We start from the raw sequence: 26369 nt of genomic DNA, 5'->3' as shown, positions 1-26369 counted from the left end.
TGGAATCATGAGGCCAAAAGGAATGAACATTCTTAGGGGTCTTGAAATCCATGTCCAAAGTGCTTTCTCAAAAAACTGCACCTGTTCACAATTCCATAGACCATCAACACTGAATTAAAAACAAAGAAAAAATACCTTTTGCCAATTTGATAACTGTTATCTTACTTTGTTTTTATTTTTGATTTTATTATGAACTTCTTAAAATATATTCTTTTTTAGCATGACCTGCACACTACTGTTGTTGATCCATTTTTATTAATCTATAAGAACTCATGATTAAAGATATTAATCTTTTCTCATATTTGCTGCAAGCATATTACCTAGTTTTTTATTATCTTTTACTTTTCTTTATGTTTCTGAAATAGAGATGTTTTGAAGTTTTATGTAATCATTTACGCTCATTATTTCTTTTCTATCTACCACTTTTTTACTTTGTAAGTCCTTAATCATCCAGAAAGCAATTAAATACTCTGCTTCCTCTTTTTTTTTTAATGGTTCCAGTTTTTATATTCAATTCTTAAATACAGTTAGACTTTATTTTGGTATCTTGTGGTTTGGGGGTGAAGATGAAGACCCAACTTAATTCATTTCCCAGCCTCATTTTTTAAATGATTTAATCTTTCCCCCATCAGTTTGTGACACTTCTTTATCAATCTGTTTCTCTTAAACTTATCTGACTGCTGATTCTTGAACACCTCTGTTTTTGTTGTACTGTTATGTGTTCAAATGTCCACAACAAGTGTCTCTCAGTTTTCTTTTCTTTCACCATTTTCTTAACTATTCTTGTTGTTTCAAATGAAATTTATAAACATTTTAAGTTCTACCTCATTCTTTCTTTTCTTTTTTTTTTTTAAGTAGACTCCATACTCAGCATGGAGTCCAGTGCTAGGCTGGAACTCAGGATCCTGAGATCATGACCTGAGCTGAGATCAAGAGTGGGACACTTAACCAACTGAGCCACCCAGGCACCTCAGTTCTACCTCATTCTTAGTCCTCAAATCCTGTAGCTATTTTGATGGGATTGCATTGAATTTATAATAATCTGGGAAGTGGGAAGAACTGTTCATCCAAGAACACAATATGCCTGTTCATTCATTCAAATCTTTTAAAATATTTCTTAATAAAGCTTTCTGCTTTTCTTATTTTGTCAGTCTTAACACATTTTCTTTTTAGGGTTGTATTCCTACATCTCTTATTATAAGTATTATAATATAAATAATATATGTAAAAGTAAATATATGTAGTCATCTGGACTTGATGAATTGTCAAAGCTTTCAATTAGCTGAAATTTCAAGAAATATGTTTGAGGGGCACCTGGGTGGCTCAGTTGGTTAAGCAACTGGTTTCAGCTCAGGTCAGGATCTCATAGGTCACTGGGACTGAGCCCCAAGTTGGGCTTTGCACTCAGCAGGGAGTCTGCTTAAAGATTCTCTCCCTCTGCCCCTCCCCCAACTCATGCACATGCATGTGCTCTTTTTTATGTTATCTTACTGTTCTCAAATAAAAAAGTAAATCTTAAAAAAAATATGTTTGCAGAAAAAAAGTTTTATGTATTATGGAGAGAGAAAGGGGAGGGAAGAAAATGTCAGGAAATAAGCTGGAGGAAGAGCAACATTTATACCACAACAGGGTATGAAGATGAATAAATGGAAAGAGTGGATGTTAAATTTATAAGACTTATTAAAAACCAAGTCAGGAGTTGACTCTGGACCCTGTATTATGTGTCACTGCATTCTTCAGGAACTGTACATGACCAATAAAATCATAGTTCAAAGTCAACCTGACGAAAAGAAAAAATGACTATTTCCTTAAAATCAAGGAGACAACATGGATACTTCACTCATTTGGAATAATCTGCTAAGAAGAGAAATCCTGAAGCTAATTAAACTGAAACAGTGCGAAAAATACTTTGTAAGTGGCTCAAAGACATGTAAAGTATCAAAAATCTTGCCACCTTGCTTTTATGGCCAGAATTTTGGTGGATTTCTCAATGTTGTCTAACCGGGAAGTTCCTTCAGAGTTTCTTCAGTTGCAGAGTACAGCAGATGAAAAATTAGAAGAGATAAAGAACCGAAAATACAATCAATTATGATTTCACTGGCAAATTCTGAAATGAAAGGATTTTCTTTGAATCTTCTTAGAATCATTGTTAGGGGGCACCTGGGTGGCTCAGTCATTAAGTGTCTGCCTTCGGCTCAGGTCGTGATCCCAGGGCCCTGGGATCGAGCCCCACATAGGGCTCCCTGCACCGCGGGGAAGCCTGCTTCTCCCTCTCCTACTCCCCCTGCTTGTGGTCCCTCTCTCGCTATGTCTCTCTCTCTGTCAAATAAATAAATAAAATCTTAAAAAAAAAAAATCATTGTTAGTATTAAAGAAAATTATTATTACTTACTAGATTTGCTAAATCCAGAAATACACTCTTCCAAAAATTCTAAGGTGAGATGTGGCTCATTGGCTGCCAGTGTCTTACTAATAGAGACAATAAAGAGCGTGTTGTTGGCAGGGATGCATAAACCTGATGTCTCTAGTAACTGGCCCTCGATTTTTAAATTAAAGGTACAAGTTAAGGCACACAGAAGATTATAGGCGGCTGACCTAGGAGAAAACACAAACGAAGTTGTTTTAAAACTTATTTTTTTCTTATGATTCCAAATTTTTTTCATAACGTACAACTTATTATTCTACCACAAAGCATAATCAACTATTTTTAAATTTTATGATCAATGAGAGATAAGATGTTATGGTTCTATGGTAAATACAAAATACCCTTTGATCATTTAGGGATTTTTTTTCATCATTTAGGGATTCAAGGGAGGTTCTTGACATTACCAGAAGAGCACTGTGAGGCTCCTAAGACAGGTTAAGTATTAAGATGTTTCTAAAAGACATTTTACTAGGATATAAAATATGAGAGGTTTATGGTCCTAAGGTGGATCAATAAAGTTAGAATAAGGCTCATCATATTTTCAATGAAGCCAAAAACTCAAATTGTGGTTCCCCCTCTCATCAGATCCATTTATAATGGGGATCATAAGAAGAAAAATGAGATGGCCCCTCATCAAATTAAAATGTGAAAATCTTTCATCAGCACCTACCAAATTCTTTCTTGATGTCCTATATGACGTACTACAAACTAGAGGTCAAAAACAAACATAATATAATTAAGTCCCCCCTGTTTTTCCTTCCATTATACTTAACCACTGAAAACATAAAACAATGATATACATCCAAATTCCATTAGAACCAAAATTTCCCTTAGAAATGTCTGAAAATATACTTAAGCAATTTAGGACACAAGTAAAAAAACTGTACTTGGTTTTCAAATTTTCATTTTTCTCCCCTATCCAGCAAGAGAGATAGTTTGCTCAGCAAATTTTAGGTTTTCCTGACCTCCGAGCCTTCATCATGCTACTATATTTTTGCAACAACCATATGGGGGCAAAAAGCCACTGAAATTTAAGTCAGCCTAAAGCCTTTTTCTCTGGAATGACATGCTTCAGCAAAAAACAGAAGCTGTCAGTTCACTTTATTTCACAAGAGAATACAGGTTCAGTGAAGCTAGTAACTGTTAGAAGATTGTTAGCATTCTTCTATGAGGAATTTTGAATTAGAAATTAAAGGCAGGCTTTATAGCTCTCTTTTCCTAAAATGAGCATATTAATATTATTGTTTCTAAGTTTGTGTATCTCTTACTAACTCCTAGGAATTTGGAGTTATACCATTGACTTTTATTCGGTACATTTCAGCAGCTATAAAGAACCAGGCCGGCTCAAACTGGGGTAGGTCAGATTCCTTGGAGATAATGAAAGCTAAGCATACACAAAATTTTATACATAATTTCTGGGAGGCCCGTCCAGGTAAAGAAATCTTGATTTCCGCCTCCCCCCTTTATTTAAGAATCAGGAATCCTAAAAGGCCCACTTATAAAACTTGGGCTACATTACACCCTATAAGAATTTATATCTGTAAAAATCTTGACAGTCCCAAGGAACCTGGGACAAAGAATTATCCCAACACGAAAAGCAGAGGGGAGAAAGGAGGGAAGGAGTACAAAGACACACTGGCAGAGAGAGGAGGGGTGGGAGGGGGAGTTGGGAGGCAGTAATACTGAGCACAAACTGTTTACTAGGTGCTAAAATATACTGCTACACATACTATTTATGAAACCTTTGTAGGTATATAGGAAAGGCACTGTTACCCTTATTTTCAAAATGAGGAAACTAGAGCTCAGAGAACTTTAGTACCTTGCCTAAAGTCATACATTGTAGCAGATCTAGATTTAAACCAAATCTACTGACCCCACAGGTCATGCTCCTTCCTCATTCATGTTCAGATTATTAAATCTAAACAGAACCAATTATACCCTGTCAGATGACATCTACATCTGTCTTAAGACTTCTTTCAAGAACTTTGTTCAAGTCATATAGGTGGAAAGTATGCAATGTTACTGTTTGAGTTATTGCACATTAAGCCCTCCTTTGTCAAACAATAATAATCTGTGAGGAAACTTAATAGTGATATACTTCTGAACATGGGAAAACAAAATTAGAGGACTCAGAAGGAGAAACTTAGGAATAGACTTTAAAAAAAAAAAAAAAAAAAAAGGCTTTTTTTGGTGGGGGGGAGTAACAAAACCAAAACTGCTATGTAGTCTGTTTCAGATGAAAGTTTTCTGGAGAAAGAACATGTATTGGTTTAGTGTGAATCACCCTTTTCAGAATTCCACAGTTCATGTGAATACTCCACAAACTGATGAGGTCACACTGGTTAACCAACATAGCATACCTTCCGATTTAGAGTATTAAGGTAGAGGCTGTATTAAAAGCTTATTAAGTGGTCTCATTCTAAAAGCAACAAACTCTGAAAAAAGTTGCAGTGAATTTTTTAAAAACCTACCGTAAACTAGGGTCTGAACTGCCTAAATTAAGTAATGCAATATTGAGCAGCGTCCCAGGGACATCTTTTGGCCGAATCTTGGTGTGCTGGGGGATGGAGTCGGGCTGCGACAGCTCCCAGCGTGTCCGAATATGAATGATAGACTGGACAATGGCTTCACACTCCTGGTGCATGAAGGTGAGTGGTGTGCCCTGGTTTGCAATGGTTAAGGTGAACTGGTTCTCATCCACCAGGCAGATCTCTTCAATTTCCGAAGCATAATAGATATCATTTAGAAAGACTGATTGCCCCAAGACTTTTGTTCGCTCTGCTGAGGTTACCTGGACAGCAGTAGAACCAACCTGGAAAGTGATGGTGAGAGGGCAGAGTGAAGAAGAGTTAAATTCCACTACGTAGAACTCTAAGAGGCTCTGAAAACCAACCAACTGACTGACCAAACAAATACCACGTTTGCCATTTAAGGAAGAGTTACCGCCAATGTTCAAATGGGGTCAAGAGTTATTGTGATAAATGCTCTCAAAAGAGACTGAAAACATTTTTTTTTTAAAAAGTTCAAGAATCCCATAATCAATCACTGGTTTTTTCCTGGGTCATGTCTCCCATTCCACAAAAAGCATGTAATAATCAGAAGAATTCTCAACTGGTCACTTCCACCCTCTACACATTTCTACCATTTGACTGATAGATGGCAAACCACCCTCTCTACAACACTCCCCTGCCTCCAATCCAACCTAGAATTAAGTGTACACCTCTCCTATCTTCCACAGGGACCTCCACGAAGATAGAAAGCTTAGTTTTCCTCCATCTGGACCTACTTTACATTTGATCCACCTCTATGGGAACACCTAGGGAGGCCAGTGCAGTCTGGTTAGCCAAGAAGGGTGACAAATCATTTACCTTATGTGGAGTGAAACTTACTTTAATAGAAACCTTGGTGTCTTTGTGAGCTAGCTTGAGAGCGTTGTGGAATACCTTCAAGTCCTCTTCTAAAGCCAGCGTGGCAGCAGGCAGTTTCTGCTGTTCATGCTCTATGTGCTCAGCCAGTTTCCCAGGACAGTCTATGAAGATGAGCCTTTTGCTGCCTTTGAGGCCAGTCAGCAGCCGCTCGTGATACTTGGTGTACTCCCTGACCCAGGAGTTACAGTTATAGATATAGACTGCAGAGACATTGTCATAAGCAAAGCCAGGAAAAACAACAAACCACTTGGAGAGAAAGTCCGTTTTAAAGCGATTGCTAGGCCCAGTATGGGTAAGGTCCACTACAATTTCATATGGCTTTGCATAATATGGCTTTAAAGTCAGCAAGACGTGGTATATCAGCAAATCGCCATTGATTTGACCAGTTTTAAACCTAAGGAAGATGACAAAAAAAAAGGACACAGATTGTTAACAGAGTTCTGAATAAATATAGAGACTACTAATCTATTTTATTCCTTTAATTTTCTGATGAGCTTTCTAGAGAAAACTGTAATAACAAAAAATTACGTAAAATATAAATCCATTTTTAAAAATCAGTTATCCTTTAGATATTGAGAAATAAGGCTGAAGTAAAATGAAAGAGACAAGTTTCCAATTCACTCTTGAGCAACAACAAACTTGCATACCCCAGATAAGCAGAGGAAGGCAGTGAACATTGATTGGTTGCCTCTAGGCCCACCGAATTTCCCAGGTGAACAGTTTGGGTGGGAATGATCCACCTGGAGTCCTGGGGTGATCTGAATGGCTTTAGTCAATTTGTTTACCCCACCTTGACCAGAGAGGTTCAGCAATGACCGTATGACTCAAATCAGGACAACCAGGGCCAAAGAGGCCCAATTCAGAAACTTCAGCTGTAGTTGGGAATTGAGACTTTTTCTTTCCCGGTGTTTATAAACAAAGAAACACATCGCCCTGGGAGTTGTTAGCTCATACCTTGAGATATGAAGGGAAAGCCTGCCTAAAAACTGAAGAAATGGAGCAGAGAAACGAAGAGAGAAACTGGGGCCCCAGCCATTTCATTTGAACTCTAGATAACGCCTCTCCTGGGATCAAATTTATCCCTGGACTATTGAGTTGATGAGCCAATGAATTCCATTTTTTTGATTAAGCCATACAAGGTCATAAGTTGCTTACACTCAAAAGAATGCTGATCAGTGTGAGTAGCCAAAGTAAGGACCATCAGAAAGCCCTGAAGAACACAGTACTAGAACTTCAAATCAAAACAACTTATATTAATTTGGCCCAACGTTCTACACTTGATGACTCTGGTAAGGACTACACAATAGGCTCAGATAAATATCCTTACCTCAGAATTTTTAATCTTGTTGGGAGAAAAGATAAAAATCAAGTTAAATGATTTTAAAATAAAATATTTCAAGATCAAGGAAAAGGTATGAGATAGTATGTAATCACTTATCAAATGAATTGCAGAGAAAAATAGTTCAGAAGAGGGAGAGATGAACGCGAACTAGGTAGTCCTTGAAAACTACATAGATGTTGTGGCTGAAGTGGGTGGGAGAAATTCTGAATTCAACAAGAGCAGGGATTAGCAGATCTAAAAGAGAGAGGTAAAGAAAAAAAGAAACATAACTAGATGAGATGTGCTGAGGCACGTCAGCTAGTTTAGCTGGAATGAAGGATCACGTAGAGAAGTCTTAAGAGATAAAGCTGGACAACTGCACTACTAGGTATTTACCCAAAGGTTACAAAAATACTAATTTGAAGGAATACATGCACTCTGATGTTTACAGCAGCATTATCTACAATAGCCAAATTATGGAAAGAGCCCAAGTGTCCATCACTTGATGAATGGATAAAGTGGTATATATACAACGGAATATTACTCAGCCATAAAGAAGAATGAAATCTTGCCATCTGCAATGACATGGATGGAGCTAGAGAGTATTATGTTAAGTGAGAAATAAGTCAGAGAAAGACAAATACCGTATGATTTCACTCATACGTGGAATTTAAGAAATAAAACAAATGATCATAGGGGGAGAAAAGAGAGGCAAACCGGAAAACAGACTCTTAACTACAGAGAACAAACTGATGGTTAGCAGAGGGTAGTTGGGTGGGAGGAGGGTTAAATAGGTGAGGGGGATTAAGATGGGCACTTGTGATGAGCACTGGGCGTTGTAAGTGTTGAATCACTAAACTGTACACCTGAAACTAATTCGACACTGTCTGTTAACTAACTGGAGTTTAAATAAAAACTAAAAAATAAAATTAAATTAAATTAAAAGTTTAACTTTAAAAAAAAGAGATAAAGCTGGAAAAATACATAATAGTTAAATTGTTAAAGGATCAAAACTAAGAGATTCAGGTTTTCTCCCAGAGGCCCAGTATTTCTCAGAATATATTCTTTTTTTTTTTTTTTAAGATTTTATTTATTTATTTGACAGAGACAGCAAGACAGGGAACACAAGCAGCGGGGAGTGGGAGAGGAAGAAGCAGGCTTCCCGCTGAGCAGGGAGCCCGATGTGAGACTCGATCCCAGGACCCCGCGATCATGACCTGAGCCGAAGGCAGCCACTTAACGAATGAGCCACCCAGGCGCCCCTCTCGGAATATATTCTGTGAAGCACCAGCATCAGAATCAACTGTGGTACTTGATACAAATGCAGTCCATTTCTACTACATATGAATCTATGCAGTGGGGCCCGGCAATTTTGTTTTTAAACAACCTTCTATCTGATATTTATATGCACAAATATTTCTGAATCACTGCTATAGTGTCAGGGAGTTATTCAACTTTATTTTTGTAAAGAAAGAGGTGATATGATCAAAGGAAGTGATATATAGAAGCTCTATGAAGGAGTTGGGGCGGGTAAAAAAGATACTGTAGTCTAGGTATGGCCTAATAAGGATCTAAATACTATGGTGACAGTAAAAAAAGAAACCAATTCAAGAATATGAGGGAGGACCAACATGATCCAACGTCTGATCAGGGCTGAAAGAAGGACTTGAATTAAAAGGACTCGCTATATACCAAGCCTCTGAGATCACAAAGAAGGCTGCTATCATGGACAAAAACAAAGAGATCATGAGGGGCAGGGACTTTTGGAGAGAAAATGAAGTCCATTTTAGACATACTGAATATGAAGTGATGACAGGACATTCAAGGGGAAAGAGTACGTATGTTTGTCTGTATGTGTATACACTAAACCACATAAAAACTTACTCTGCCCCATATAATCTAAGTTTACTAGATATTTTCTCAAGTCATTGTTGTAGTTCCACAATTTGAGATGTTGGTTATGTATTTCACTGTTTCTATTATCTGACCAATACCCCAGGTCTCCAAATGCATGTCATCAAATCAGTCTGTGGTACACAAATTTTTAGAGATTTTAATGCTGCAGGAAAAATACCATTCCATCTTCTTTTGAATGATACTATCATTCAAAAACACATTGCAGGCATATATAATGAGCATAAGGTCAAAAGGCACTGAGCGGAAAACCCTCCCTGCCCTGGAGGCGGGGATTTGTTGTACAAAGCCTCCTGTCATGCCAGTGGCCAACTGGACAAGTTGGACTTTCTGGGGTTTTTTTTCTACCCCCCCTCCCCCCCCCCGTGATATGTGCTTTAGTTGCAGCAGAAAGGAAATGTGTCATCTGTGGTTTGGTTTTAAAAGTGGAAAGCTAGCTGTACATATCCTTTTTTTTTTTTTTTTTTTAACTGCAGATTTACTTTAAGGTTCATATTCTCCAAGTCTATTCTGCTTTAAATTACTTGGAGGCTGTGCTTCAAGACAAGAAAAGAAGTGGCTTATTAAAATCAGGTTATAATCAGATTTTGACCAAGAATTTGTAAGGTAGGTCATATATATTCGGCTTCTGTTATGCCTTTTCACTTATAACTTTGTACGGACTAGTGTTCAAGGAAGTGCTTTCAAAGAGTACCTAAGAATCTTACTAACAAAGTAGAATCATATGTGATTGAAAATGTATGCTGTTTTTTCTGCCCTATTAAGTAACATTTAAGTTAGAAATGGAAAGATTTATCATCAACAATAGTTTTTATCACGATTAGGAAGGATCTGAGTTTAGACTCCACAGTGAATTGAAAAGTTTTGTTATTTAAAAAGTCGAAAAAATAAAGTTCTCATTACTAATGCTTAGGCATTATAAATTTTATTGAAAATGACCAGAGATAAAGAAAACTTTTGATAACATAACCTGGCCTCCATGGCATAAATTAGGAATGCAGAGACAGTCCTCTATTCTCAGGCATTTGTAAGGGCAAGAGAAAGTCTCATTTTGTTAACAGTTTGTTTATTTGGGGATGACAGTACATCTGGCTGAAGACAATCAACAGCGGGCCTATTATCTACCCCGTGCGTGGTAAGCACTGCTAAAATGTGTATGAATACCATGATGTATACTACATTGTTGATGAACTAATGTGATAAGAATAACCCACTTTATTTATTTTTTTTAAAGATTTTATTTATTTATTTAATTGACAGAGAGAGACAGCATGAGGGGGAACACAAGTAGGGGGAGTGGGAGAGGGAGAAGCAGGCTTCCGGCTGAGCAGGGAGCCTGATGCGGGGCTCAATCCCAGGACCCCAGGATCATGACCTGAGCCAAAGGCAGTCGCTTAACCAACTGAGCCACCCAGGCGCCCCAGGAATAACCCACTTTAAATCATTTTAGCACTGAATGCAGAAACCTAGTCTAGTATGAAAGGATGAAAATTACTTGCTAATCCAATTTAAAGTATTTCTCTTTGTGAAAGAATCATAAGGTATACAAAGATTTATGTTATTCAACTTAAAAACTGAAGCTGAACACTATTTATACAGAAGTCAGTGTGCAATATCTTTGTCTATTAAAGATCATAATCCAAAAAGTCATCTTAATTCTAGAACACATAATAAAGGTTTTTTCCTTTAGGAAATACTACTTCAGTGGCTAGTTTCCATTTAGCATTGTTTATTATAAGCTACTTTCGTTTGTATAACAACATATAACATTTGTTATTTTCAAATTTCTGTATATCAATAGCATACAAATTTTATCCAATGACATATAGCAACTATTTCTAATAAAACCTCGAAACTCAAAAAAAGCACGACTAGCAGCAGCATCTGTCTTACTTGGGTGGTGGTTAGAAACACAGGATCTCAGGTCATTCCTAGACCTACAAAATCAGAATCCAATTTAAAAAAAAAGAAAAACAAAACAACAACAAGAAAAAGACTCCCATGCACATTCAAGTTTGAGAAGAACTTCTTTAAAATAAGGTTCTTAAACAGGTAATTTCACTGAGTACATCTCAGGAGAATAATCTAGTTTTGCTTCTATTTAATGCTAACAATAAAATATTCTTACAAAAGTAGCTCAGGTGAACAGAATATTACTATAAAAGAGTTCTATTTAAATCTTCAATCATAGGGTGGATAATGAGAATTAGAACAGACTTGTCTCCTTTTTGTACTGGCTTCCAAGGAGCTTGAAGCCAAAACTAAAATTAATCTTTTTTATTTGTATGTTGAGACTTATGATCTGCCTTGATTTCCCACTTCCCATAGTCTAAATCCCCCCAAACCTGATGTTCTCTATTTTACTGTATAATTTATTTTAAAAAATTATGTCAAAACAGTGATACAAAAAAATGCTAGGCATAAATGATGATATCCTTTTTTCAGTTATCCAGTAACTTTGGTTTAACTTTTGAGATTATTCAGAAGAAATCTGGTATGGTTTTGCTTTTAGAAAGCCACAATAAGTCAGGGGATATATAGGTGAAAAGAGAGAACCACCACCATATGATTGCTTTCACAAATACGGGGAGTGTATTTCTTTTTTTTTTTTTTTTTTTTAAAGATTTTATTTATTTATTCATGAGAGACAGAGACAGAGGGAGAGGGAGAAGCAGGCTCCCCGCGGAGCAGGGAGCCCGATGCGGGACTCGATCCCAGGACCCTGGGATCATGACCTGAGCCGAAGGCAGACGGTTAACCGACTGAGCCACCCAGGCGTCCCTAGGGGAGTATATTTCTAAGTACCAGCTTTATTCTAAGCTTCAAGATAAACCCTAAGAAGAAAAAAGAACATCTTAAATTCCTATTTGGAATCCATTTTCCTTTGGTTGCTACACTTCCCCTTTCTCAACCCCGAAACAAAAACCAAAAAAGCCATTTGTGTTTTCTTTTTATACATGAAGCAAAATGCTCAAGGCCACATTTCTCTTTTACTATAAAGATTGGTGACACATTTGTTAGAGGGTGGGGAGTTTCTGCAAGAAAGATCCTTAAATGGTTGGGAGCAAAAAAAAAAAAAAAGAAGGAATCAAAAAAACAAAGCAGAAGTATCTGACTCAAAGCTGAAATTTAGTATGCTTGGGAGGGAGAAAACTATATAAAACCACGGGATTCAGTTTAAAATGATTCACAGTTACTCATAATGCTAACCTCTAGCATTTGAAAGAATACAGAAATTAAATTGTTTCTTTATACACAGGCTGACAGAAAAAAAGTCAGTTAGAAGGAATTCAAACAGGATAGCAAATATTAGGCATGAGTTTGTAGCTCACTTGTATCAGCTGTCCATCTTTTACTACAATCACAACAACCAGGAACCATAATTCTTTCCCAAATTAATAAATTATATACTGCTATCCCAACAGATTGCCAGCATATTCATGGACATGGAGCATACAGGACTTTACCTGCATCTTGCCCTTCTGACGACAACAGTTTTTTCTTGGTCTCCTGGAATAAACGCAAACTATACCCATCTGTGGGCTAACAGTACTACTGTCTGGGATCCAGATATTCAAAATAAGCCGGGCAGAAACCAAAATGAAAACATTAACACAAACCCTACAACTTCTACAGTAGATAAAAGAGGTAACTCTATAAACAGGACTGAAATATCAACATCATCTCAGGTCACATCTCTAACTCCTATATCGGAACTGGAGCTTTATATACCTTCTGTCGTCAGGAACAGTTCTCCAACAGTACAGAGCACGGAAAACACAACCAAAGGTCACCGTGAAATTTTCAAAAAAGAGGTCTGTGAGGAAAACAACAACAAAATGGCTATGCTAATTTGCTTTGTTATAATTGCAGTGCTTTTTCTTATCTGCACCCTTCTATTTCTCTCAACTGTAGTTCTAGCAAACAAAGTCTCATCTCTCAGACGATCAAAACAAGTAGGCAAGCGTCAGCCTAGAAGCAACGGTGATTTTCTGGCAAGCAGTGGTCTCTGGCCTGCTGAATCAGACACTTGGAAAAGAGCACAACAGCTCACAGGGCCCAACCTCATGATGCAATCTACTGGAACACTCACAGCTACAAGGGAAAGAAAAGATGAAGTAGGAACTGAAAAACTCACTACCTAACAGGCGCTTTAGTCAAGAAAAATGCAAAGGAGCAATGAGAAAGTTTATGAAGTAAAAAAATGACATCAGTTTGATATTTAATGCCAACATGTTGGTTTGGTGGTCTAAAATTTGTTGACATGGCAGCCCTGCAATTTAGAATCCAGCAGGTGAGAAGGGGAGAAGTTTGCCCACCTTCTCAATTACTTAAACTGTGTACTTTTGTCCTGACACTGAGTATTTTAAAAAGTAAATAACCAAACACCTGAGAATGTGGGGAAGGTTTTAAAGACGAGTTGAAGGAACTGACTAATGGGGAGGCAGAAAGGGACAATTAAATAAATATTTCCTGTTCAGCAACAGTAGTTAGATGATCTTTGTCTGAATGCAATTGAACTTTGAAGAGTTTTAGTGTGTCCTTAGAGGCAAGTATATGCTTCAGCATCTAACAGAAGCCAAATTCCTAGTGCGTAGAGTTGAACTGCAGTTTAACGGTATCTTTGCCGAACGTGACAGAATCTGGACCAGCTTATACATCAGCACAGCTAATTTTATGCCAGATGTTTTCATCTTTACATATGGCACACAGAAGAAAGTGTTTTTCTACTATAAATATTTAATTAAAACTTTTAATTTTGTATAATTAAGACTCATTAGAATAAAACTGACTACATATAATTGTATTCCGTTTATTATCTTAGGCAACACACTGTAAAGATCAATAAGAAATAGAGCTTAACTGAAACAGATGAGATTGTAACCACAACAGAAGGCCAAGTGTAAATGTAAAGCACATCTTACTGTTTAAATGCAATGTACCTCTACTCTATAAATACTGCTTATTGGAATATTTATAGCAAATATCCAAGGGGTGACTAATTTTCTGACTTCAAGGGTGCCAAGTGGCCTAATAAATGATCAGTTTTACTTTTTTTTACTATCTAATGGGACATGAGCAAAGGAGAGATGTGTGTATGTTTGCTCTCATCTGGAAAACAGGATACTCCAGGTCACTGTTTAACCTTTCAAGAAACTGGGTTCAAGTAAAATAATGACTTACACTTAAATCAAGACTTCCACCTTCAGTTAAATATATTACAAAACTTGGTCTGAGAGACTTTCCAACTATCTACTAAAATTGATCCAGGGCATACTAATTAAAGACCAAGCTACATTTAAAAATTCTCATCCCTTATTGAGCATTTATTTTGGGCAATATGCTATCCATTTAAGAAAAAATTTTATATATTTTTTTCCAAATATGATCACAATCTTACCCTCCCTTCTAGGTTCGTGATTCTCAACCTGATTGTGCATCAGAATCATCTGAAGAGTTTTTAAAGCTAGCCAATACCTAATTCCCACTCTCTCTTTCTGATTCAGCTGGAATGGGGTAACCTCCAAGCACTGGTAATTTCTGCATTAATTCCCTAGGTGATACTGGTCTTGGTCATCAAAATCACTTCTTACGGGCACCATGGCTTCAAAGATCTAGGTTGTATCTTAAAATGGGAGGGAAAAACCAAAGCATCAATTTTATGATCAATTTATTACCAATTTGTTAAAAAAATAAATAAATTATAACCATATTATTCCAGATAAAGCTAAATGTCAAAAAAGTAAAAAGGGAAGAGAACACTCATGCCAACCATGGTGACATCAGGTTATCTTTTGAGGGGTAAAAAGGACCAGACTGGCAATGAAACTGGGCAGAGCTCCCATCTTGTATAAATTAAAAATTTGAGACTGTGTACTAGAACAAATAGTGCTACACAAAGCACTCATTGAGTCAAGTGACATATATACTTGTCCGAGGAAATTAAAACAAATTAGTGTCCTTTAAAAAAATAAGACATTAACTAGGTAAGTACTTTCATATTCAACATACAGGTCAACCATTTTCTGACAAAAAAAGATAAAGCTCCTATTGCAGGAATATTTAAAATTCATCACTCACTAATTAACACCCTCAGAATGATGCTATCCAATGACAGTTCATGAACAAACAGAAGTGGCTCCTTTTCAGACTTGACAGTGTTTAAACACGATAGATTAAGATACATTTTGAGTTCAAAATTTAAAAGTTATTTTTGAAAAAAGAACACTTTTGTTTTCTACCCCAGGTGTTATGGTCCACATACTCAATTCAGGGATTTTAAAATAGTGAATCAAAAGTTCACAGTGTTTTGATTATATTCTGCTTTATAGTAGGACCCCTTAAAAACAAAAACTATTCCTTTTGTGCCAAGTTATAAGTACCTGGATGTTAAGAACTAGGTCTCAACAGTCCATGATCCTCTGTAGTGATCAGGGAAAAGCAGGACATGGCTTAATACTTACCGTTATCTACTCTAACAGGTGCTATGCTTGCTAGGCACTTTACATTTATTCAATCCCATAACAAATTTATAAATTAGGAATTATGACCTCCATTTCTCAGATGAGGAAAGAGGCTAGAAGGTGACTTGCCCAAAGAAATTTTTATTCAGACTGACTCATTCTCTTTTCAATATACTTGGCTTAACTTATTTAAATCATGATTCCCAATTTATTTTACCTTCCACTGAGAAGTACCTACTTTGTGGGTAATCAAAGAGTTGTGCACTGAAACTCCAAAATAATTTAGTAAAGTACTCGGTCCAAAAAATTGAATTATACTTTTACCTGGGTTTTGTCTAAATTATGTACAAGGAAATAATGTTAACATTTACTGGCTTCCTACTGTGTGTGAGGCATTTATACATGTTATCTTATTTAATCTTCAAAATAACTCACTAAGAGAAATATTCCTCCAGAGGAGGAAATGATGACTCAGAAGTACAGCAACTTGCCTAAGGTGATCGAGTAAACAGAACATATCATTTGCTTCTTACGAAAAGAAATCTCACTTTGGGTGATAACCCAACCGGCAGTTTTTCCTTAGAATATGTAAGTTCCCCTCTAAAGTTCTATTCTAAGTATTTAAATTATATAATCACATTACTAGAGAGTCTCAAATATTCACTTACCAATTAATTAAAAGCATTCATCATAAAGCTGCAAACTGTGTTTCAAAATAAGTTCTGTTAAAGTAGTGCATTTCTTAGTCATTTTGTGGCTTATTGCACTTCCGGAACCAACTATCGATAAACTTCCTTTTTTTCTACAGAAAGCATTTCAGTTTGCTACAGGACCATTTTTAATCTGAACTGAACCACCCCTTTTGCTTTCTTAGCCAAATCACCAAAATGTCCAGATAGAACAAGAACTCAGCATTCTGCAAAAAGAAGTTAACAGCTGAGGTAAGAAAATTTTCACACAGGCAATCTGGTTTGATCTTAATTTTATATAAAATTTATTTTTAAAACTAAAATGTTGTTAGTGTTTTAAATTTAAACTCTGCTAGTCTAAAGATGTCTATAACAGGTTTTGTAATTTGGTTGCATGGAATTAAAAAATATTCAATGTTGAGCTTGCCTTGAAGAAAAATTTTCAGCTAGGTTTGTATAATATAGCCCGTTTAAGTTTATTCAATCACAATGGTTAGTTAGCCTTAGTTCTGTAATTAAAGGAAATAAACTATAACCCTGGTGGATAAAGCTAAAGGATACAAGTAAAACTAGAATCCATGGGATATGACTGAATTTACAATCCCCAAATACCAGCTGTTAAAAATTCTAACTTGCTTTCTATAAAATTTTCCTATACATAATCCATAGATTTAAATTATTTTTAATCTCCTTTGGTTTCTTTTTTAAATTAAGTGAAGGTGACCATTTTTACCATAGAAACTAAAGGGGATTAGATGAGGTACTCAATTATCATTATTACATACGCTTTGTTTTTTACACAAATAGAATTTTATATTTAAGTAATAATAGGAAAATATTATGGCTCATTTTTAAAGTTTACTAAGACAAAACTGTTATGATAAAATGTGTGTACATATATTCATAACATCTACGTATTTATGCAATACATTACTATCTGAGCTGTTGGTAAACAGTATAAAATAGATATGGGGAAAAAACACTCACAGGATAAATAATAGAAAATTGCTAATATGCATGCAACATGCCTACTCTGTGAGTAAACTGGGCAGCTACAAAGTAAATATCCTCCAAATAAAAACTGCAAAGGGTTTAGTTTACATAGACTTGTAATATCACAGAATATAAACTCATGGTGGGTGATATTCTATTTCAACATTTCATAAATATTTATGACTTTCCCTTATAGAAGTCCACTTTGGATTTTTTCTAAGTAACTATTACATAAGTTAGAATATAAAGATTTTTATCTCTTTTTTAGATAAGACTTGTCTCTATATATTTTTAAAGGGTCAGTTCAAAATTTAGAGTATAATAGTACCTTTGTTTTTCAATTAATTCCTATATAACTCTACTTAGAAGGAAATTATGAATTCTGAGTAAGTTCAAATTTGTTAAATATAAATCTGATGCCTTTCAATGTCCGATCTTTCAAAGTCATCTCAAATATACGTATATATATATATATATATTAGCTCAAATATAGCTTATAGGTTAACCATTTAAAACTCTCATAAATATTTTCATAGAATCAGAGGCATAACCTGGTTTTCTGGTAGTTTTTTTTTCCTACTCCTTACTCAAGACTGCCTCCAAAAGTTATTTACGTACCTGTTTCCAGAGAGCTCACATCTCCTTCCTTAAGCATTCCTGCTTCATACTTTTACTATGAAAGTCAGTGACATATAACAGAAGGAAAGGACTCTGGGATACGATTGACATGATTTCTTTATCACTGCCTCTACTTACAACTCTGACACTGCCAAGTTACCCCACATCTCTGTGTCTCAGTCTCTTTATCTGTAAGATGAAGGTAACACTACCCTGCTTGTTAAAATAGGATAGTACCTAACATTAAGTGGGTACTCAGTAAATGGTAGCTATTATTATTAAGTCTCCAAATACTTCCTATTAGAGTTCAAGGTTAATCTCCCTTTCTACTCCTACTCAAGATACAGAATTGCTGTTTTCCTCTTTTTATGATTTAATAATTTAACCAGCTGGAGATACAATATGACTAAATTTTAATCTATTCTATCTATATTGTAACTTATTAAATGAAAGTAGTAATAATATCAAAGTCCTAATCACTCATGTATTATTTTTTATACTGTTACCTGTACTTGCCTTTTTATTTAGGATATGCTCTCCAAATCTCCTTGATTCTCTTTAAATGACATTTCTTATCATATCCAACTTAACAGAATCAATTTTAACTGTACTCTTTATGTACTTATGCATCATATTTATGAGAACATGTCTAATACATGAGGACTCCTACCTTCACTGTAACTGACTGTAAGATGCTTAGTTAAAACACAGCTGAGGGGCACCTGGGTGGCTCAGTCGTTAAGCGTCTGCCTTCGGCTCGGGTCATGATCTCAGGGTCCTGGGATCGAGCCCCGCATTGGGCTCCCTGCTCTGTGGGAAGCCTGCTTCTCCCTCTCCCACTCCCCCTGCCTGTGTTCCCTCTCTCGCTGTGTCTCTCTCTGTCAAATAAATAAATAAAAAATCTTAAAAAAAAAAAAAAACAAAAAAACACAGCTGATGTTTTCCTTCCTCTTTTAAAACCTTTTTAGGGGCGCCTGTGTGGCTCAGTCATTAAGCGTCTGCCTTCGACTCAGGTCATGATCCCAGGGTCCTGGGATGGAGCCCCGCATCGGGCTCCCTGCTCAGCAGGAAGCCTGCTTCTCCCTCTTCCACTCCCCCTGCTTGTGTTCCCACTCTCCCTGTCTCTCTCTGTCAAATAAATAAATAAAATCTTAAAAACAAAAACAAAAACAAAAAAAGCCACACCTTTTTAAATATTCAGGAAAAGCCAAAGGACCAAAATCACAGATTTAGACCTCAAAGTGACAACCTATAATAATGAGCAAGATACTGCCATATGAAGGTAGACAAATGTGGGATTTGCCTTAGCAGCAGACTAAGGGATTTCTAGAATAATGCCATATAGAATGCATGGGTTCTTTAGAATAATTAGCAGTTATGTTCTGAATAGTGCCAGGAAAAAATTAAAAAAAGAGAATCTTAAGAATACTTAGAACAGATAGGAGAACTTGAAACGAAAGCCTAGTGAGTTTGAGAAGACAGGTGAGTCCAGTCCTCCATCATGGGAAGACGGTTCCTCCTTGCTGCTTCCCGGTGTCCACAAGTCCAAACCAGTGACAGAGAGCAGCACTTCGCACTTTCTTCCATCTACTTCAATCTTCTCCTCCAACTTCTAATTTTGCTCATCTACCCTAATTTCTTGCTAATTACATAACTACCACTTCTTCAGCTTTTTACTAATTTTTCAATACCTTCTCTAACCCACTGACCTTCCCCTTCCCTTTTCCATATATTTGCTGCCTCCTATAATTTCTGCTTTATTTTTCTCTTTGGTGTTATTTTTTATTTCTTTGTACTCCCTTTTCATTTTATCTTATCTGACATTTTCTCCTTTTTTACATTCCCCCCATATGGTTCTTTGTTTTTACCTTCTCTCCCTGAAGAAGCAATGTTGGTACTTCAGGTACACAAGGTTTATATATTTAAAAGAATACATACGTTATATAACTTTCTGCACTGCCAGTAACACTGGCCTCACTTCTCTGAGTTAGAAAAAGTCAGTTTCTTCACTATTATGCCCCCTATTTATTCCTATGTTAAATCCTGCTCTTTCTTTTCTGGACTGTTCTGATTTGCTGTAGTAGAAAGCTAACAAAGATTCTAGCATTCTGATGTAGCAGACCCTAGGAGGGTAGACAGCTAACTGAAGAGTGGGAAGAAGAGATAGGATAGGTAAAACATGGAATTTGGTTTTGATATTGTTGTAACCCTTAAATGACAAGTAGAAAAATCTCATATACTGAAGGTTTTATGATCTTTCTATTGACAAAAGAGGCTATGAACCTACCAAAACTGATCTTACAAACTAAAATGGTTTATAATTATGTTCCTGTTCAGGGTCTTTCCTTCTCTAGTGCCTTTTTTAGCGAATTGAAAAGAGGAACTGTGTGGGGTTTTTTTTGTTTTTTGTTTTTTTAATTTTAAGCGAAGTCACAAAAGAGGAAACATTTCTGGCTGAAGACAATTCATGGCCTATATTTTCTGTTGCTTTGGATGGCATTTTTAAAAAACTAAAGTGAAACTCTAAAGAATAACTTTTGGGGGTGGTGGAAATCCATAAGAATAGCAAGTGGGAACTGCACATGGATAACCATCTAGAGATGATTCAAATCCCCACATTTATGCCAAAAGTTTCGATTTTTTCCCCTATGAAACCTTTTACAAAATAGATAGCAAGCATAATTTAATAACAGATTTCATCTTCTCTGCTTACATTCTGGCAAAAGTGAGTAAGTGAATAGTGAAAAACAGTGAAAAAGTGAAATGGAAAGGAACCATGAAGCCAATACATTTGGCTTCATGGTTTCCTGAGCTCCTAACATATATGGCACTTAGCTGTAAAGGAATCAAAACCCCTGAGGCAGTTTAGGGAGTAGAACGAGCACATGCTTGTCAATCAGATGATCCTGGGTACAAATTCCTAATCTGTGATATAATATATATAAAGGTGATAGAACACTAGGCAAACTCTTTTTTTTTAATTTTATTTGATAGAGAAAGAGAGCACAAGCAGGGAGAGCGGCAGGCAGAGGGTGAAGCAGGTTCCCAGCTGAGCAGGGAGCCTGATGTGGGGCTCGATCCCCGGACCCTGGGATCATGACCTGAATCGAAGGCACACCCTTAACTGACAGCGCCACTCAGGCGCCCTAGGCAAACTCTTAATGCAAGTGAACTTGTCTCTTTATCTGTAAGTCAAGGATTCCTCCAACTTCCTCAGAGTCGTTTAAAGGTTAAATTAAGTAAAATTATGTAAAACACTGGGGATAGTACAGTACAGAATATGTTCTAGATAAGCTTTTTCTTTTCTGCTTTCTTCAAGGTTCTTTGAATGGGTGGGGATAATAAAAAGAAAATGTGCAAAGTTAAAAGTAATTAAAAAATGACATAATTATTTAAGAGAATAAAGGTGTGAGTACGGTAGGACCATGAATAATTATCTAAGGAACCATAAAGACAACAAGAACTAGGAGGGTTCAGGGAATGGCTGAACTCTCTGGGCTATGGTCAGTCACAGAGAACTTGATTTAAGAAGGGGAATTTAAGCTGAGGTCTGACCAATGAGGACGGGTTCAGACAAGAAAAGAGGATGAGTTTGGGGTGGAGAACACACTCTAAGAGGGTGAGAAACAGTGTAATTAAAAGTGTCTATTTAGGGGAAAAAAGCCTGTGTCTAGAAAGTACTTAAGATGGGAAGAGGTGCATTTGGCTGAATGAGAAGTTTCAGTCTTGAGACATGAGTCAGGATTGGTAAACGCAAGCCAGAAGGAAGAAAACTCAGTTTAGAATTTTTATCTTGACAGCAACAGGGAATCCATAAATAAGGGAGCAGTAACTTGACTATAAATGCTTTCAGAAGATAAATTCATCAGCAGTGTGCAGGAAAGTTTAAAGGAGAAAAATTTTAAATTTAGGCCTGAAGTATTAGAAAGAAAAAAGAAAAGAAAAAGGAAGAGACCATACAGGGGGAATAAATCACATGCCCTCTCCTGAAACAGGGTAATTTACCATCACTGTGTACCAAGTGGTAGAGGAGTAAGCAATGAAAACTACTCAAATATGCTGAAGTCTATTTATTTGCAAAACTTGAGGGTGTTCCTCTTCTGTTATTGTACTTTGCACAGAACATCAAATCTCTCTCACATTGGACTAGGAATCCTAGAAAAACTATAGTTTCTAATCATATTTACCAGGATCTAACACCCTGAGATGTTCCTTTCCCTAAGAAATAACCAATCTAACGTTAATAACCAAATAGTTATCATTGTGTTTAACGGTATATTACACTTAGAGCTGAAAACTGTCTTAGTGTTACTCCTCACTTTAGAGAGAAGGCAGTTGAGAACAGGAGAGATGAAATGACTAATTCTTGCACTCATGTGCATCGTTACACGCTGGAAGTAGAACTGGAACTTACTCCTCACGTTTTAGCATCTACCACATCCCACAAAAAGCCCTGCCTGCCAAACTTACACATGTGCCTTCTCTTCCCATGTCCATATGTTGTTCCCCTGACTGCAATACTTTAGCTGCTCAATTCCTTCTTACAGACCTTTCAAGACTCAGTTCAAGTTTTACTTCTCTGAGAAACCCTCCCTGAAAGCTTCCCACGCTGCAATGGTTCCTATGTGCATCTCTTGCATACCTTTAGGAGAAAACTTATTAAATTATTATATTTATTGCTTGTTTCCACCACTAGAAACTTTTTTGGGGAATGTATCTCTTAAACCTAGAACAGGCCTGACACAAAGATAGTGTTAATCAATAAATGAATGAAAGCAGCAGTGGGACAACTTTACCAACTGGACAGAACTGACTCAACCAGATTCAAAGATCACTTAGGATTCTGAGTTGAACTGACTCCTTTAAGACTATGAGATCCTAGGGGCTCCCGGGTAGCTCAGCTGGTTAAGCGTCAGACTCTTGATATCACCTCAGGTTGTGATCTCAGGGTCAGGAGATCAAGCCCCACACTGAGCTCCACATCTGGCTCTGTGCTCAGCACACGGTCTGCTTGAGATTCTCTCTCTCTCCTTCTGCCCCTCGCCCCTCCCCCTACTCATGGCTCAAAATAAATAAAATCTTTAAAAAAAAAGAGTAAGAGATCCTAACATAAAGACACAGTGCTAGACTGATGATGCTGTAGAGATTACTAACACAATAGACTCTCTGCATAAAAAACTTTAACAAAGGTAGCACCATATGAAAATAAAGAGAGGAGTCAGTTTTGACATGAAGATGAATTCTGTTTTAAATATGTTAAATTTGCTGACAGTAGGATATATAACATGGAAATGTCCACCAAGAAGTCATGTAAATGGAATGGAATTAAGGAGATTTAGGCTGGATGTGCAGGTTTGGAAGTTATGGCATACAGGTGAGAGCTGAAATTTTATAGAATCAGGATCAGAGAAAAGTAGCTAAGAGTGAGGACTGAATATCAAGTACCCATATTTAAGAAGAGAAAAACCGGAGCTAGTGAGATTAACATGAAAGGAAGACTATAACAAAGAGCTACTTGAATAGTAGTGAAGGCATAGTCAATAGCATCGAATGTGATCAAGAGAGGGAGAAAAAAAAGAGAGAATAAAGACAAGACTGTTGGATTAGGTAATAGATGATTACTGGTGTCCTTCAAAGCAACAGGATCAGTGTATTTCTAATAGTAAGGAAGAAAAGAATAGAGAGCACATGGAACCAGCATCAAGAGCCTATGTATTTCACAAGTATGACTGTAAAATGGATTGTAATGTAAAGAAGCTGGGGTGGGGGGGGCGCCTGGGTGGCTCATTCATTAAGAGTCTGCCTTCAGCTCAGGTCATGATCCCAGGACCCTGGGATCAAGCCCCGCATCGGACTCCCTGCTCCGTGGGAAGCCTGCTTCTCCCTCTCCCAGTCCCCCTGCTTGTGTTCTCTCTCTTGCTGTGTCTCTCTCTGTCAAATAAATAAAATCTTAAAAAAAAAAAAAAAAAAGAAGAAGCTAGGGGGGCAGCAGGGCCAAGTACAGATCTTATTAAAGAATTAAGAGAGACTATTGCCTATGAGGTCCAAATGTTGTATGGTTAAGTTAGAATATATTCAAGAGTTATTCATGCTACAGTGTATCAAGTCTAAATTAGAAACAATACTTAGTAAGTACCTACCTACTTTGCCAGACACCAAATAATACCTGTCTTTTTTTCCTTCATTACAAAACCACTGGTAGAGTGGAAACATTCTGAAATGGATCCCAAATATTTCATCTTAATTTTGTTTTGTGGACACATCAGTGATACATTTTCCTCAGAGACAGAAGCAATTACAACAGAGAAGCAACCACAGCCTACTTTATTTAGATCATCAAGGCCACATAACTCAGCTAATTCTCAAAACACAACAGAGAATCCTATGAGTCAACCAACACAATTCAACCATGTTTCTCCTGTACAACCAATACCAACTGCCAAAGTTGCTGCTGGACAAACAACACCAGCTGCCTATGCTTCTCCTGAAAAACCAGCAGCACACACTTCTGCTGGGCAACCACTTGCCTATAACGTCACCAGACAACCAATACCAATGGCCAACACCTCCTCCCAACAAACAGCAGTACCCACGTTTACTTCTGCTGGACAACTACCACCATCTACCCATACTTCTACCAAACAACTGCCACCATTTGTCTATACTTCCACTCAACAACCATCATTTGTCCATACCTCTTCTAGAAAACCAATATCACCAACTGTTCATAATCCATCTATACGACCAACACCAAGTGTCAGAAGCTCACCTAGGATTACTCCAGGATTCATCCTAGAAACGACCAGTAGCAAAAATATCTCACATGAAACCAATTCTAATTCAGTAGCTGCCATATTAATTGGCGTAATTCTGACTTCTCTGCTGATATCTATAATCATAATTGTACTATGGAAATGCTTGAGAAAACCAGTTTTAAATGATCAGAATTGGGCAGGCAGGTCTCCATTTGCTGATGGTGAAACCCCCGACATATATATGGATAACATTAGAGAAAATGAAGTACCCACAAAACGGACATCAATTATTTCACTTATGCCCTGGAAACCAAACAAAAGCACACTCTTAGCAGATGATTTGGAAATTAAGTTATTTGAATCAAATGAACACACTGAAGATTCCAACAACCCCAAAACAGAGAAAATAAAAGATCAAGTAAATGGTACATCAGAAGAGAGTCCTGGTGGATCAACGATTGGCACTGCAGTTTCTTCTTCAGATGACGCCGATCTGCTTCCACCACCTCCCCCACTTCTTGATTTGGAAGAACAGGAGAGCAACCAATGTGACAAACCCACAGTGACAATTCTATCTCCTCTTCCAAATGATTCCACCAATCTCCCGCCATCTCTGGACTGTCTCAGTCAGGTCTGTGAAGATCACAATTCTGAGTTCGAACAAAGATTTCCACCTCCACCTGACTTACTTAACTTGCCCCTGGCAACAGGAGACTGCATGAAAAACCAGGCAGATTCCAACAGTGAGATCCAGTGTCAGGAGTTCTCTATTCCTTCTAATTCGTATCAAGATCACAGTGAATACTTGCCGCCCCCACCTGAAGAACTGTTATAAATATCATAACTTGCTTTTTAGCTGATCTTCCATCTTTCTTATGGAACTCCTTCTTTTGTTTTTCTTCCTGTGATAATGGCAACTGGTAGCCAGTTTTGATTTTTATTCAGGAACTGCCTGAAATCTGCTCAAAGCCCACGAGCATAAGTGGAACTTACTTCTTAAAAATGATGTAACAGTGATCTATTCACTGGCTGTTGTGCCTAACTTTAACGTATAGTACATTTTACATATGTATGTAAATAACTTAACCATTTTGGAAACAGGCAATCTACATACACTTAATATCACCTAATAGATTTTTCCCCCTGAAAAGCTGTGTATAAAGTTACCTTGAATAAATAACATTTTGTTTTTCCATTTCAAAGTTTGAGGTGGGGGGGGGGGAATGAGAAATGAAATACATGTTCCAAGTTTTAAACAAAACTCCAAATTTTAAATTAATACCTCAAATATTCCAAGTTTGTGGAGATGAGAAACTAAAATGCATATTTGAGAATACAAAAATTTCCTTTTAGCTCTCATTGGAAACAGTAAAGCAAATCTGTTAAAACATCAAATTGAGGGGGGGTGTTGGATTGGGGATATCTACTCTGAAAAAATAGAAGCATGCACCATAAACTGTAGACATTTTCCCATCTTGTTGGGAGAGCACAATTTTTAAAATTAGCCTCTTTAAAGAATTTCTTCTTTCTATGGCTCAAGCACCCAAACAAAAGAAATCTTATAAAGGAAAACAAAACAAAACCACATACACTAAACCACACCTCTATGGCTTCATTCCAAATTTGAATGATTTTTCCAAGAAAAACAGACTGTATCAAATACAGATGGTTCTCAACTTTTTTTTTTTTAATTTTATTATGTTATGTTAGTCACCATACATCACTGGTTTTTGATGTGGTGATCCACGATCCATTGTTTTCA

At 36.9% G+C, this 26369-nt stretch overlaps 3 protein-coding genes across 3 annotated transcripts in view; 2 read left to right on the top strand and 1 right to left on the bottom strand.

The window, feature by feature from the left end:
- The window catches only part of NF1 (neurofibromin 1), a 293241-nt gene that overhangs the window by 35707 nt on the left and 231165 nt on the right, over positions 1 to 26369 (bottom strand). Inside the window, 3 exon segments of the mRNA XM_021704331.2 lie at positions 2393 to 2595; positions 4897 to 5237; positions 5815 to 6247. Of these exon segments, the coding sequence (XP_021560006.1) occupies positions 2393 to 2595; positions 4897 to 5237; positions 5815 to 6247 (977 nt within the window).
- On the top strand, positions 9472 to 13983 carry EVI2A (ecotropic viral integration site 2A). Its single transcript, XM_021704336.2, has 2 exons — positions 9472 to 9694; positions 12514 to 13983. Exon 2 carries the CDS (start codon positions 12529 to 12531, stop codon positions 13231 to 13233), a length of 705 nt encoding a protein of 234 aa, XP_021560011.1. The 5' UTR covers positions 9472 to 9694; positions 12514 to 12528; the 3' UTR covers positions 13234 to 13983.
- On the top strand, positions 16407 to 25745 carry EVI2B (ecotropic viral integration site 2B). Its single transcript, XM_021704334.1, has 2 exons — positions 16407 to 16493; positions 24055 to 25745. Exon 2 carries the CDS (start codon positions 24072 to 24074, stop codon positions 25440 to 25442), a length of 1371 nt encoding a protein of 456 aa, XP_021560009.1. The 5' UTR covers positions 16407 to 16493; positions 24055 to 24071; the 3' UTR covers positions 25443 to 25745.

This window comes from Neomonachus schauinslandi, chromosome 15 (genome assembly GCF_002201575.2).
Source record: "Neomonachus schauinslandi chromosome 15, ASM220157v2, whole genome shotgun sequence".
NCBI classification, from domain to species: domain Eukaryota; kingdom Metazoa; phylum Chordata; class Mammalia; order Carnivora; family Phocidae; genus Neomonachus; species Neomonachus schauinslandi.
This window is presented reverse-complemented; position numbering and strand designations above follow the sequence as displayed.